Genomic DNA, 15336 nt, shown 5'->3' with positions numbered 1-15336 from the left:
CTGAGGAACAACCGCCAGGGGCTACTCATTCACCAGTTTGAGAAACATCTACTAGAATTGAATAAAATCACACAGCGGAGGGATTTTGTGGTTATTTGTGTGTCCAGATATACTGACTCATATCTTACGTCAATTGATCTAATCAAACTATGTGAATTTATAAAAAATGAAAGCAGAAAAAGAACTACTGTTCCACTCCATCCCTACTCTACCAAAAAGCATGGTTTGTATCCTGGAGTGAGCATGAGATGTGGAAGTGCCAGCAATTCTCATGGATTTTTTAATGCTTCTCAGTGGAAGCATCTCCTTCCATGGCCATGATTCTAGTGTGAAAAATAGTATTCTTCATATAACATGGTATGAAAACACAAGTCAGCATCTTCACCTAGTACACAATCAAGAAATAACTATCTGATCCATTACCAGAGAAAAACTCTATTCTGATGTGTGTATGTAAACTGTGAAGCACGTTTAAGTGGCATTACTTTATTGGAATAGTTTCAGCTAATACATGTAATTAAAAGTAAAAAGCAGTTATTTCCTAAAAAATAAAATTACACTTCAATTCAGACATTTAGTCCAAACTGATACTGCTTTACTATATTTGCACCCAATACAAACTTTTCACATACTTACAAAAATATAATGAGTTAATTACATTTGCACATAATATAAAATTTTCAGATACTTACAAATATAGAAGACCAGCATTACTTTGATAACAAAAGGTCACAGCATTACCTTTCTTTTCTTATACCCTTCCTAAGAAAACTAAAGCTAATTGTGACATAAACTGAGTTATCTACGTGATCAAATACGATGGTTTTCATCAGCAGCAATAACCGAAATGGATTTCTTGTCTGCTTTGAGTTCTAATATTTGTAATGCATACTATCAATCTATATCCTAAATGCCAGGTGTGCTTTTTGATAGTTCATCTTCTCGTCTTACCTGCTCTCGATTTTTAGCCCCCATTTTCTCCTTCAACACTCATCTTATTTTTTTACCTATCTTTTCATGTCAATCTAGTTATTAATGAAATTAAAGAAATTAAAATATGCATATGGAAGTGTGATAATGCATATGTATATATGTGTAGTACTGCCTATAATACATTAGGCATTGTGCCAGATGATAGGATGCAAGAATAAATAAAAGCCTTTGCCTTCAAGGAGCTTACAGTCACAAGAAGTCACAAGAAAAGAGAGACATTATCTGAAAATATTTTAATAAACTGAATAACCTTTTCATGAGGTCTGGGCCTGAGATGCATGTACCACATTATAGCTTCCAAGGTTTGATTAGTACCATTGGACTCCCTAGTAGTCTAGGGGACAGGATGATAATAAACAGTAAAAATTTAAATGAAGTACAAACCAGTCCGCCAAATTACAAGTTAAACTTGCTGGGTTTTGTATGAATAGTTTAAAAGATGCTAATACACCAGCACAGCTTCAAATGGGAGCACCAAAAGCAGAACAAATACTGTTAGGCAGGCAGAAGTCGCATTAAGATTTGCTAAAGAATACCCTAAAGCAAAATGAAACATATTGATAACTGGAAAATAAAGTGTCAATAAGCACCTCTGGTGTCATTTTGATCATCACAACTAAGTTTTATTGAGTACATACTACGTACCAGCACTGTGTTAAGAACATCCATGCATTGTGTCAGTTAATTTAACCTATATTAACCTATATATCAAATAATACTATATTTCCCCCATCTCATAGATGAGACAATAAATGTGTTATTTAAGTTTCTGGTACCTAGTTAACAATAGGTAACCAATAAAAAATTAAAAAGAAGAAAATATTATTCACAATCTTGTCAATAAATTTGAAGAAGTAATACTTCTCAACTAATTCTTTCAAGCCAGGATTAGCATAACAAATTCTTACAAAGAAAGTACATGCAAACGTTTTTTTTTTTTAAAAACTACAGATCCGCCAGGTGTGGTAGCTCACGTCTGTGAACCTAGCACTTTGGGAAGCTGAGGCAGGCAGATCACTTCAGGTCAGGAGTTCGAGACCAGCCTGGCCAACAAGGTGAAACTCTGTCTCTACTAAAAAAAAATATACAAATTAGGCAGGTGCAGTGGCGGCAGCCTGTAATCCAAAAAATGCAATTAAAAATACTTATAACAGCATCAAAAATTATGAAACATTTAGTTAATAAATTAAACAGAAAATGTGCAAGACTTGTTCACTAAAAACTATCTAAAAATACTAACAGAGATCATGTCACTGCACTCCAGCCTGGGTGCCAGAGCAAAGCCTTGCCAAAAAAAAAAAAAAAATATATATATATATATATATATATATACACACACACACACACACACACACACACACATACACATATATATGGAAAGTAAAGACTTAAATATAGAGATATATCATATGCATGAATCAAAAGCCTCCACACTGTTAAGTTCCCCCTCCAACTGATCTACAGATTCAATGCAATCCTAATCAAAATCCTACACAGCTTCGTAGAAACTGACATACTGGTTTTAAAGTTTTCAATATATATATGCAAAGAACGTAGAATAGTTCAAACAATTCTGAAACAGAATAACAAGGTGGAAGACTTACACTACCTGATACCAAGATTTATTTTAAAGGTATAGAAATCAAGACAGTTATGGTATTGGTGTGAAGATAAAATCAATAAAACACAATACAGAGCCCAGATATTGATCCTCGCATATATGGCCAACAGATTTTTAACAGGGATAACAAGTTAACTCAATGGGAGGGAAGAAAAATCTTTTCAACAAATGGTGGTGGCAAACTGGACAGCCTTATGAAAAAAAAATTAACGTTGACCTGACTTGACATCTTATACAGAAACAAACTCACAATGGATCACAGATTTAAGTTAAGAGCTAAATGTTTACACTGCCTAACTTACTATTTCTTGAGACTGCTACTAGCAGTCAAACTACATTTCTTAAGTAATATCGAGGGAATTCTATGATGGAAAAAAATGTGGGAAAAAGTTTATTCTATTCCTTTCTTTTTCTTTTCTTTTTTTTTTTTTTTTTGCACTCCAGAGCCAGGCTGGAGTGCAGTGGCGCGATCTCGGCTCACTGTAAGCTTCGCCTCCTGGGTTCACGCTATTCTCCTGCCTCAGCCTCCCCAGTAGCTGGGACTACAGGCGCCTGCCACCACGCCCAGCAAATTTTTTGTATTTTTAGTAGAGACGGGGATTCATCATGTTAGCCAGGATGGTCTTGATCTCCTGACCTTGTGATCCCGCCTCAGTCTCCCAAAGTGCTGGGATTACAGGCGTGAGCCACCGTGCCCGGCCTATTCTATTCCTTTCTTAAAGATTTATCATTTACTACAACCTATTAAAAACTAAGAAATCTAATAATAAAAAAGTCTATTTAATTTTAACTAATACATAAATGTTTTGGATCACGAAGCTCTGTATTCGTACACTGCTTGTTAATATCCTATGAAGGCCAGTTTGAGAAACTATGATCTTATTCAAAATTTTTGTTTTACACATTACAAATCTGATGCCCATCCGAACGCAGTGGCTCATGCCTATAATCTCAGGACTTTGGGAGGCCAAGGCAGGAGGATCACTTGAGCTCAGGAATTTGGTAACAGCCTGGGCAACATAAGTGAGACCCTGTCTCTACAAAAAATTAGCCAGACATGGTGGCACAGGCCTGTAGTCCCAGCTACTTGGGAGACAGGGGCAGAGGATCACCTGAACCCAGGGGGTCAATGCTGTAATAGGCCACGATCATGTCACTGTACTCTAGCCTGGGCAACAGAGCAAGACCCTGTCTCAAATAAAAAAGAAAGAAAGAAAGAAAGAAACCTCATGTCATGTCCAGAAAAAATGACCCATTTGACCAAGTTCATTTGTCTAATGAGAGAACTCAGGCTTAAATTCTCTGTTCCTTGTATTACAAAACAGATTATCATTTTCACTTGGTATACAATATGTCCTGGAGGTTTCATAAAGAAATATTCCTTCTATTTCTGGACTTTTACTCTCCCCTAGGCCATCCTTATCATAGCTTTTATCATTCTACAGTACAATAATCTCTGTTTTTCCCATAAGAATGAGGACTCCCTTTATGAAATATAAACTGATGATTTTTGTTTTCCACAACTAATTTCAGTGACAAGGAAATAGTGGAATCTCAGTAAAAGCTTCACGAATGAAAGGAGCTGGGAAAAAAAAGATTTCCATGTTAACAACATAAAGATGTGCATACAAAATTCCAAGAGACTACAAAACTCGAAGTAGGGAAGAAAGATACTGAGGAAAAACGATCTAAGGAAGTAAGGCAAAATTAGTGGAAAATAAACAGTAATACACACACAGCAAAAACTCAGAAAAGTCAACTCAGTAAGATGCAACAGTATTACCAACATCGAGAAGATATTTGGTTCAGGACAGCTGGCACTTAATTATTTAATCACAAAATAATTTCCAGTCCTAACCACCAGAATATACTCTGCTCCGTGCACAAAGCAACAAACTGATTATGATGTAAAATGACATTTAAATAATTATTTCATTTTATAAGAAGGTTAAAGCATCAGTTCAATATGTTGAAGGGAAACGTTTCAAGCTTGTTCTCAGAATAAAAGTGTTTAAGTATATGACAACAAAAATACATGACACAAAAATCTAACCATTATTGATGACACCAATCTTTTGGCCTATATAAGCTAATTTAGGTCTCTTAAATGCCTTGTGAGATGCATATCCTTTTAAACAGATTTGAGGAACTGAAATCTCTTCCTTTCCTAGAATGTATTAATCTGCAATCTGTTATAAGAATATAGATTTGTATAAATTTACATTCATAAGAATGTGGGTTGCCCTATTTCTTTTTCCCAATAATCTCCAAATCCCAAGACCTGCAATACAGTGAACTTTCCAAAAGTTCAACTGTGGTGGTACACCTCTGTAATCCCAAATACTCAGGAGGCTAAGGTGGGAGAGGCACTTGAGCCTGGGAGGTCAAGGCTGCAGTAAGCCATGACTGTGCCACTGCATTTCCAGCCTGGGCGACAGAGCAAGACCCTGTTTCAAACAAACAAACAAACAAACAAACAAACAAACTTCTTGTTGGGCATTTAAAAACCCTAATAGTCCATCATCTTTTCAGGATATACTCCAGGAATTCAAAACAGCTACCTCTCCAGTGACCATCCAAGATTTGAAAAATTCCTAACATCTTTTTTTTTTTAATCAAAATGGGCATGAAATTTCTCATGGGAATGTAAAAAGAAGAACAATGTATAGATTTCTATATGAGCTAAATACTGTATAAAACTTCCTCTATTAATTCTTGCACACTTCCTATGAGAAAAAGCTCTTTGGAGATGAGAAATCTGAGGCTCAGGAATTAACTCTCTTGTCCAAGGTCAAATAGAGTGGTGAAAACTAGAAGCAAACCTGTCTGATTCATCCTATGGCTCATTTATTTTAATATATAAAATACGAATTACTGCTTTTATAAGAAGTAAGATGGCAGTACCATTATCTTGAAACTTCTAAGGCCGGGCGTGGTGGCTCATGCCTGTAATCCCAGCACTTTGGGAGGACTAGACAGGCGGACCATGAGGTCAGGAGATCGAGACCATCCTGGCTAACACGGTGAAACCCTGTCTCTACTAAAAATACAAAAAAAATTAGCCAGGAGTGGTGGCGGGCGCCTGTAGTCCCAGCTACTCGGGAGGCTGAGGCAGGAGAATGGCGTGAACCCAGGAGGCAGAGCTTACAGGGAGCCAAGATTGCGCCACTGTACTCCAGCCTGGGCGACACAGCGAGACTCCGTCTCAAAAAACAAACAAACAAACAAAAAAACTTCTAGTGACTCTGTCCTTCAAGTCCTGCACAAGTAGAAATAACTGTTCTGGAGGTCTCTCTTATAATTTGGCAAATGCAACACAGTAAAAAGGGACAGTAATTTAGAGACAGCCTGGATAAAGTCCTAAGCATTTAATATCTGATAAGTTATCTACCTTTTCTGAGCTTCAATTCTGTCACCTCTAAAATGGAGAGGATTTTAAAAATGGCTTCTTGGTGAGCTCGTGTGAAGATCAAAGTAGGTAACATGAAAGTGTGTAAACTAAATTGTGACAAGTGCTGGTTATGATTTCATTGTTATTAATTTAAAAACCCAAGTGGGTACAAAAAAGTGTTCACCCTACTTTTTATTCCCACAAATAAGCAATCTCTAAACTTAGGGAAAAAATATTAAACAGGCTGTCAAGAAAGACCTCAACAATTACAAAAAGGGACATAAAGATTCAAAGATTAATATGCTTTGATTTTTACTTGTTAACTTTAAAATCTGAACAGTTAGAAGATTAAAAAAGAAAACTATAAAGATTAGATCAGTCCTGATCAAGATGGGCCTAGAAAGTTAATCACAGTAAGGTGAGAAATTGACATGAAGGTTATTTCCAAAAAGATCCACAGCAAAGCCTCTCAGTAAGTGTTGGCCCCAGGAAGAAAGGCTAGTCTGAAAAAAACAGAAGCTTTAATTGTCTTAAAATGGAAACATGGGCAATCTGATCAGTACGTGCTTTCTTTCACTTTAAATATCTGCTAGCAAGAGATTTAAAGGTGCTTACATCATCACAACCCAATTTTTTCTTATCCAAAAACATTTAGGTTATAATTTATAGGCAGGTGCTGTTTCAAACAGAACTAAGAGTAAAAACATTTTACTCTTCTGGCTTTATTTAAACCTAACTTTAAAACACACCCTTTTTCTTACTCATAGTTTTCTTCACATTCAGAACATTCAGAAGGAGCAGTTACATAACAAAACAGAGATTAATGGGAACACAGATGCAATATATAGAAAACACTTACTTTAATTCTCTGACCCTTCTGTCTTGCTTTGCTATTTAACTGCTTCATCTCGTGTATTGTACCTGAGATCAAGAGGCATAAAATACTATTTCAAAATTTGTGTGTCCTTTCTAATTACTGTATTTGAACTCCTAGTGGCTATAAAATGTATACCTTTTTCCCCTTCAAAAATAAAAACAATAGCAAACACACAATTTTGAGAAAATATCTACACTAGAGAAGAAAAAGTAACACTAATCTTTATTACCCATCAATGCTGACAAATGGGACAACTGAGTAAAAGCTATTTTATATTTCTTTATTCACACAACTCGATTTTCCCATGTATTAAGGAAAACTATTTATCAAAATCAAACAATGTTTTAATACAACCATAGCTAACTTGACAAAGCCTAAATAAAACACATGAAGTTTAATTCAGGAGTTATCATTTTGTGGGTGAAGTGAGTCTACATGATTTTATATCTTTCCCAGTCACTTAGTTGTACCAGTTTTGTGTTTTCCCCTTTGTGAAATTTCTTATATAACTTTGCAATCTGATTCCTATCCTCCCAATCCAAGGCTTAATTCATTATCAGTGGGTCCATGTACCATCTTTTCAGATCATCCTATTTTTTGTCACTCTTTCACCTTGGATCCATTCTTCATACCACAGTAAGTTAATATTTATAAAACATTTTGTGTATAAAGTCTATTTTTAATTGGCTCCCAAAGAATAGATAACATTTTTTTCTACAGAAATGTTAACCTGCCTTATCTCGTACTATTTTCCCACAAAGTAAGCTGATTTATTATCTACCGAATTTTGTAATGAGACCACTGTACTGTTTCCATCATTCCATATTTCCAGACTTTCTTCCAGCCCTATTCAAATGCTATCTGTCCTGTAACAGTCTACTCAAACACTTCCTCCTCTATTAAGTCTTTCTTGATCATCCAAAGTAATCTCCCTCCTCTGGAATCTCACAGTAGCCAAGAAAATTATTTTGGTAATTAACTATTTGCTGCCTAATTACAGCATCTCCACTGCTGTCTTAAAAGAGTTAAGAAGTTTTTTGGGCTGTGTTTGTTTTTTGTTTTTTGTTTTGAGATCGGGTTTCACTCTGCCACCCAGGCTAGAGTGTAGTAAGGCTCACTCTAACCTCCGCCTCCCGGGCTCTAGAGATTCTCCTGCCTGAGCCTCCCGAGTAACTGGGACTACAGCCAACACCACCACACCCGGCTAAATTTTTAAGAGATGGGGTTTTGCCATGTTGCAGAGGCTGGTGTTGAACTCCTGCGATCAAGCGATCCACTTGCCTCAGCTTCCCAAAGTGCTGGGATTACAGGTGTGAACCAGCAACTTTTTTTTTTTCTTCACTACAGCCTCAACCCCTGGGTTCATGTAATCCTCCCACTTCAGCCTCCTGAGTAGCTCGGACCACAGGTGCGCACTACCAGACCTGGATATTTTTTTTTTCTATTTTTTGTAGAGAGGGGGTCTCATTTTGTTGCCCAGGCTGGTCTCAAACTCTTGGGCTCAAGCAATCCTCCCATTTTAGCCTCCCAACATACTGGGTTTACAGGTGTGAGCCATCACGCCCAGCCTAAAAAGTAACTCTTTAGGCAAATATGACTTACATGTCTAAGCATATTTCCTGAACTATAAGATACACATTTATTCACCTTTAACATTTAAGAAACTGAATGCATTTACAAATCTCAGCATCTTAAAATTGGGGGATCAGGGTAAGTCCAACCTCCCTAAAAGCAGGCCAACTATACTGTTCTTATGCCACTGGACTCTGTTGGAGGAAGGAAACTACAGGTTGCCTCTGCCCATAGATACACTCTTAAGCCATCTGCTGTCAAATGTAAATGAACTACCCACCAGTTCCTTCTACACCTCCAGCCAGTATGACCCTGCTGAGGTCAGAATGACCTGTGTTTTTTGTATAGATAGCACATTAGAAAAACCAAGGTTCTATTATCCTATTTCTAACTCTCTAACTCTACCTACAAACTATAGAGAGGTTCTTAGCCAAACTCTTCCACATTAACGAAAAAATACTGAACTCCTGTTAAGAATGGAGAGAGCGCTAAACAAAATTAAAGTTCCCTTTAGCCATATCTGGCAGGAATGGTCCAGGATTTGCAAGAAAAATGACATTAATCTCATCCAGATAATCTTATAGGCTGATTTTACTTTCCATAGAATCTGAAAGCTTATGTTTACTTTCATTGAGTTTTTATTTATTTTTGTTTCCCTTATCCCAAGTCCCCAATCTATGGCTTTGTCTATGAACTTTAGAAGACTGGAGAAATACTTAAATCCTTGTACCCACATATTTTCATTTTCAACCTAGTTGGGTCTATGGTCCGTTTGTGTTTTTAACAACTGGTCTGTGAAAAAACCACTGCTGATGCTTTTTAAATGAACTGAATCCTCACATCCCTTTATTGCTATAGGTATCAGAAATCATAGCATGTATTGAAACAAAAAGCCTCAGAACATACCTATTACTATCCCTTAATAAAAAAAAAATTCCCGGATATCATCTTGTGCTGAATCATATACAGCAGCTAAATCAAGTATTTTAAAGCTAAATCATCACCACACAACTGGTTTTCCCCTTTCCACTGACAGATATAAGCCCCAAACTTTAGTGAGGAAGTTGTTATTAGTACCCACCCCCTTTTAATCAATGAAAAAAGAAAAAAAGATTAAGGTAAAAACAAATAACTTGCTCAGAGTCACAGAGCAATGAGGCAGAAGTGCCAGAAACAGAACCCAAGACAGCTTGATTTTAATGCTCAAGCTCTTAAATTCTATGCTATTCTACCCAATACACTATACTTGCTTAACTGTTCTATCATATCATGTCCCATGTCCTCTTTTATCAGCTGCAGACCCTCTTCTATTTTCACCTTTCTCCTCTCTCTTTTCCCATTCCTTCAGTATATGGCAGAAAACGTAAAGTTCTTTGAGTTGGGAAGTACTAAAGTCAAGGGGTTAAAAAGCACTAGCATAAGATTCAGAATATCTGAGTTCTGTCATGCCAGAGGCTGTCATTAACTAGTCACATAGCCTAGCCAAATCTCTACATACAGCACAAATCTACACCTGGTCAAATCTCAAACATGTCATTTCAGTTTCCTCATGTAGGAAATAAAGAGACAGAACATATATAACCAATGCATCTTTCAGTTTTGAAAATTCTATGATACTGTAAAACACAGAGGGAAGAAAGAGCAAAAAGATAAATGACTGTTTCATTCTGCAAGCCATAATACAGACAGAAGAGAAAACCATGGTGGACATTTAGCAATTTATTTTTTTAAAAAGCACTCAAACTCTACTCAACTTAATATTGCTTCTTTTTTAAAAAAATAACTACCATAATAGATTACATATAAACTGAAAAATGTTCATGATTAAAATGCCAACTCTTGATCACTGATGATGCCTATAAATGTAATTCCTATCAGTGGTTTCCTATCAGTGAACTCAATTCTATCTTTTAAACTAAGGAACAACCAACTCTGTATCTTAGAAAAGAGTATCAATATACTCCTCTCTCCTACTCCTACCCCAGGATGCAAACCTCAATGGTACTTTAATACTCTACTCCAGAGCTTGGCGTAGGTTGGCTAACACAGTTAAAAAGGCAGAGAAACCAAGATGACCTGGCCTCTTGACACTTCCACAAACTCATATAACTCGACATTCTAGAAACAGAATTTGTACATCAAGAAATATAACCATGAAAATGTACTTCAAATTATTATAAATAACAATATAATAGCAGTTCTCACTTATTATATCAATAAATGAAATACTTCATACCTATTATTACATTTCATCTTCACCAAAACCCTACAAAATACGTGTAAAATTATCATAATTTTAGAGACCAGAAAACTAAGACACATAGAAGTAACTTTCCCATGGTCACACAGTACAAGTTTCCAAATCACTTATTACCATTAATACCACCACCACCTACTTCAAGCTTCATCTTAAATCAACTTTGATTCTTTCCTTCCTCAACCTCCCAGCCTAGTTAATCTAGTAAATCTGATGATTGTTCCCGAATTTGATTATATTCAGCAAACATGTATAGAGCACTCATTATGTATAAGGTGTTATACTAGAGAGACTGATAACTTTTATATCCAAGTTTGGCAGGAAGAGACTGTTGCTTTCCCAAGAAAGAAATAAACAGTTGAAGAGGGGAAATTGATTTTATTTATGTCCTTCATACATTTAAAATAAATAAAAGTAGTTAAATTAAGCATGACTGAGTCGGCAAATAATTCTCATTTATTACACTTAGAATACAGCATATTTGCAAATGTATCCATGTGTTTAAATTTGTGTAATTGTTAAGTATAGATCTAGTGGGTGAATTTTGAGATACACAGGTTTAAAGCCAACACTTATATAGCACTCACCACATATCAGACATTGATCTATGCAATTTCCATATATTGCCTCATTTAATCCTCAACAACTTCATGAAACAGATATCATTATCCCCATTTCACAGATGACTAAACCGAAGTACACTAGATTTAAATAACTTGTCCAGAATCACACAGGTAGTAAGTGGCAGAGTTATGATTTATACCCAAGCAGTATGATTTCACAGTCTTCCCTCTTAAGCACAGCCTTCTGAAGAGAAAAAAAAAAAAATGTGAAACTAGAGTAAGTCATTAACACCTTAGTGAACAAGAACAACCACAATATTCTCTGGCCTTTATGCCTGGTACACCAACATTTCTATGCAATAAAGAATAAAAAGCAAGGGAGAGAGGGAACAAACTCATTAACTAGATCTCTTGCCCATGTCTAAACTACCTCAGATTTTAATCACTCCTTTCAGTCTCAGGTGCTTTACCTTTATCACCACATTCACAAATTTCTAAAACTGGAAGTGCTATTCACAACATGATTCTATCTATATGTTCATGTGTGTGTCTATGCTCTCTGCACAGGTAGGCAGCAGATGAAGAGTGCAGAAACCAGGACTCTAACAAAAGTAGAGAGGAAGGAACAAATGTTTGTTCCTTCTCTCTGGGTGTCTCAAACATGCTGAGACATGCTTAGGAAATGTGAAATCCACATTGCCTAAGAATGCTGACCATGCCTACCATTTCTTCTATAACCACTCTTTTTTTTTTTTTTTGAGACGGAGTCTCGCTCTGTCGCCCAGGCTGGACTGCAGTGGCGGGATCTCGGCTCACTGCAAGCTCCGCCTCCCGGGTTCACGCCATTCTCCTGCCTCAGCCTCCCAAGTAGCTGGGACTACAGGCGCCCGCCACTACGCCCGGCTAATTTTTTGTATTTTTAGTAGAAACGGGGTTTCACCGTTTTAGCCGGGATGGTCTCGATCTCCTGACCTCGTGATCCGCCCGCCTCGGCCTCCCAAAGTGCTGGGATTACAGGCGTGAGCCACCGCACCCGGCCTATAACCACTCTTAGGTACAATGTCTATTTTTATGTCAACCTAGCGAAACCTCTTCACTGAATGGATTGCTGTAGGTACTTCTGATAACCAGAAACTTAATCACCTCTAAACTGCGAGGCTACTTTTCTGGTGGATTTGGTAAAAGCAAGGGCAGACACACAGACTGGAACCATGCTAGAGTGACTTTTCCTAATTCTGAAAGAATGGGGATAAGCCTAACACAGAGATAAGAAGTTTGTGACCGCTTAATACATAACTCAGGTGGAGCTCATTTATGCATCAAGGCTACTATAGTAGAATGGTATCTTACAATTAAAGTCAGGACCCTGTAAGGCAAATAGTGTACATAGCAAAAATTTCCCTTGAAAAGCTATCAAATAAAGAATAAGTTCAACCAATATGACTTTGTGTAACTATTCCCATACAGTAACATATAACATACAATATTAATAGGGTTCATCTGCCAAATATGGTTTCATATTATTGTAAAGAAAGTATTGTTTCTCCCTTATAGTTTGGCATGGGAATGGGAGAGGGATAGAATGGCAGGCAGCTCAGATAGTTCAATTCATGTTAAGTTTAAAGCAGGTATATTTTATCTCCAACAAATTACTCATTTTGCAGTTTCTAATACCCTTTTTTTGGCCTACTAAGCATTTTCAAATGTTATAAAAAGTATAATAAAAAATTTCTATTTAGTGATGTTACTGAAAATCAAATTATTTTTAAATAATGGAATCTGCTGATAGAAATGTAATATTTATATAATATGATAAAGTCTAAATAAATTTCATTTACTTGATTTCTACTGAAGTATCTGCAACTACATTGTTTAAGTTGACAAATTTTTAACTAACAAGTCAAAACTAGTCTTTAGCCAACATTAATATTTATTTTTGAATTTAAGAACCTCAATGTACTTAAATAAGAATTTAAGAAATTCAATATACTAAAATAGGAGAATGAAGTACTTTAGTTGAGATTCTTATTAACACAATTATACCCATTTATGCTTATGATTATGAAAAAAATGGTCAAGATGGTGAATACTGTTAAAAGATGAAACCCCAAAAGCTGATAATTTCCCTATAAAGTAGTACTGAGGGAGGCTTCAAAGACAACCATAAAGTTCTCCTTGGCAAGAAGAGTTGCCAAGGAGAAACTGGATCCAGATTGTTGTTTGAAAATGATACGAAAAACTTCTTAACTATCTCACCAAACCTTTTAGGTTTAGACGATGACTAGGATAGAAGGAGAAAAATTAGTGAAAGAGTGGATTTCAATGGGAACAAAAATGAAGGGTAGCATTAAATCTTCACTCTATCTGATCTCTCAATAGACAGGTAGAAATACATATGTGGTTCTATGGTTCTATGAAAACTAGCTTACTATATAATCAATTTAACTTTTCACTGTACATAATACATACTAAAAATAAATAAACTAAGTAAAATCCAGCATTTCACATTTGACCTATAAATAGCAAAAAGAAAAGCAAGATTTGCTTTGGATTTCATGTCTGAGGGTAAACTTAATTTCAAGATCATAAATTACATAAGTGTTTGGATACATTAGTACTTTTCTTCTCCTAAAATCCTATGCAGCACTCAAGGGGGGTGGGGGGGGGGGGCGCGGTGAAGAAAGCCTGAAAGAGAGAGAAATATAAGGCACCCAGGCACCATTTAATGCATTCTAAGAAATAACATGTTATTACAAAGTAACTCAAGCCTCTGAAAAAAATAATCCAATATTAATAAGTAGTACTGTGAGTTTCCCACTACATAAAACTCCTACCTTCAAAATCTAAACTAGATCCTATCTCAGATATTCACAATATTACTCAAAGAATCAGAAACGTTTAAGAGTGGAAGGAAATTTGGGTATCAACCAGTTTAAGTAGCCTCAAGACAAAAACAATGCGTCCAAGATTAAATAGCTAAGACAAAAATAGTGTGTCCAAGATTAAATGGCTGGTTCACAATACAGTTGACAGTAAAATCCAAGTCCTGACATACTCAGCATAGGGCTCTTTACACTACAATGTAGCTTTCTCAGCCTCTGATTCTCAAAAGTGAAACACAAAAACCCACCTTTAACAGCCTCTTTATATATCTTTTTGGATTCCATATGACTATCCCAGTTCTTTCCAAAGGATTTAAAATAAATTAAACATGGGCTACAGCCAAATACAACAGTAAAACCCCGTATTTTAAAAGGTATTTTAACTCAGCATTTTTCAGTGCAAACTTGTGTAAACCATACTGAGACTATGCATTTCAGTCACTTACTCAGTTTTCCTCCCATTAAGGCAATTTGCTTCTAGGATTAACTACCCATAAATCTTATGCTTGTCTCTTTCTTCTCTTTGTTAATTCTGAGAGAAATGTGAAATTTATTCACTTAAAGTACGGCCTTTTGGAAAAGTCTTTCTCTCTCTCTCTTTTTTTTTTTTTTGAGATGGAGTCTCACTCTGTGGCCCAGGCTTGAGTCCAGTGGCATGATCTTGGCTCACTGCAACCTCTGCCTAACAGGTTCAAGCGATTCTCCTGCCTCAGCCTCCCGAGTAGCTGGGACTACAGGTGCCCACCCCCACGCCTTGGCTAATTTTTGTATTTTTAGTAGAGATGGGGTTTCACTATGTTGGCTAGGCTGGCCTCGAACTTCTGACTTCTAGTGATCCACCTGCCTCAACCTCCCAAAGTGCTGGGATTACAGGCATGAGCCACCATGCCCAGCCTGGAAAAGTATCTCTTAACCTCGTCAGTTTACTAGAGAAAGTCTGGGAGCAGAGTGCTTACTTTTATTCCAATTCTTTGATCTAATTTTCCACCTCCTGGTCTCATTTTATAAAGCTTTGGGGGTTTTTTGTTTTTGTTTTTGTTTTTTGCTGGAAAGGGCTCTAACCTTGTGACCTCAGTGTGTAGAAAGTTGACTTGGTCCTATTTTCTCTTAATTGTTAACTAAGAAATGTCATCTGTTATGTCTGTTTTGATATGCTTCCAAGAGGCAGGGCTGTTGAGTT

The 15336-nt window shown here is 36.5% G+C and overlaps 1 protein-coding gene across 24 annotated transcripts in view; it reads right to left on the bottom strand.

The window, feature by feature from the left end:
• TCF12 (transcription factor 12) overlaps window positions 1-15336 on the bottom strand; it is a 366336-nt gene that overhangs the window by 208903 nt on the left and 142097 nt on the right. For 5 of the 24 annotated variants that reach the window (XM_063795006.1, XM_063795008.1, XM_063794999.1 and 2 more), the window contains one exon: window positions 6865-6926. The exons of 18 other annotated variants lie outside the window; for them this stretch is intronic. In XM_063795006.1, the coding sequence (XP_063651076.1) occupies window positions 6865-6912 (48 nt within the window). In that variant the 5' untranslated portion in view covers window positions 6913-6926. Of the gene's footprint in view, window positions 1-6864; window positions 6927-11298; window positions 11519-15336 lie in introns of those variants that run through there. One more of the 24 variants, XM_063795005.1, reaches the window with a different exon arrangement.

Source organism: Pan troglodytes, chromosome 16, assembly GCF_028858775.2.
Source record: "Pan troglodytes isolate AG18354 chromosome 16, NHGRI_mPanTro3-v2.0_pri, whole genome shotgun sequence".
Classification (NCBI taxonomy): Eukaryota; Metazoa; Chordata; class Mammalia; order Primates; family Hominidae; genus Pan; species Pan troglodytes.
This window is presented reverse-complemented; position numbering and strand designations above follow the sequence as displayed.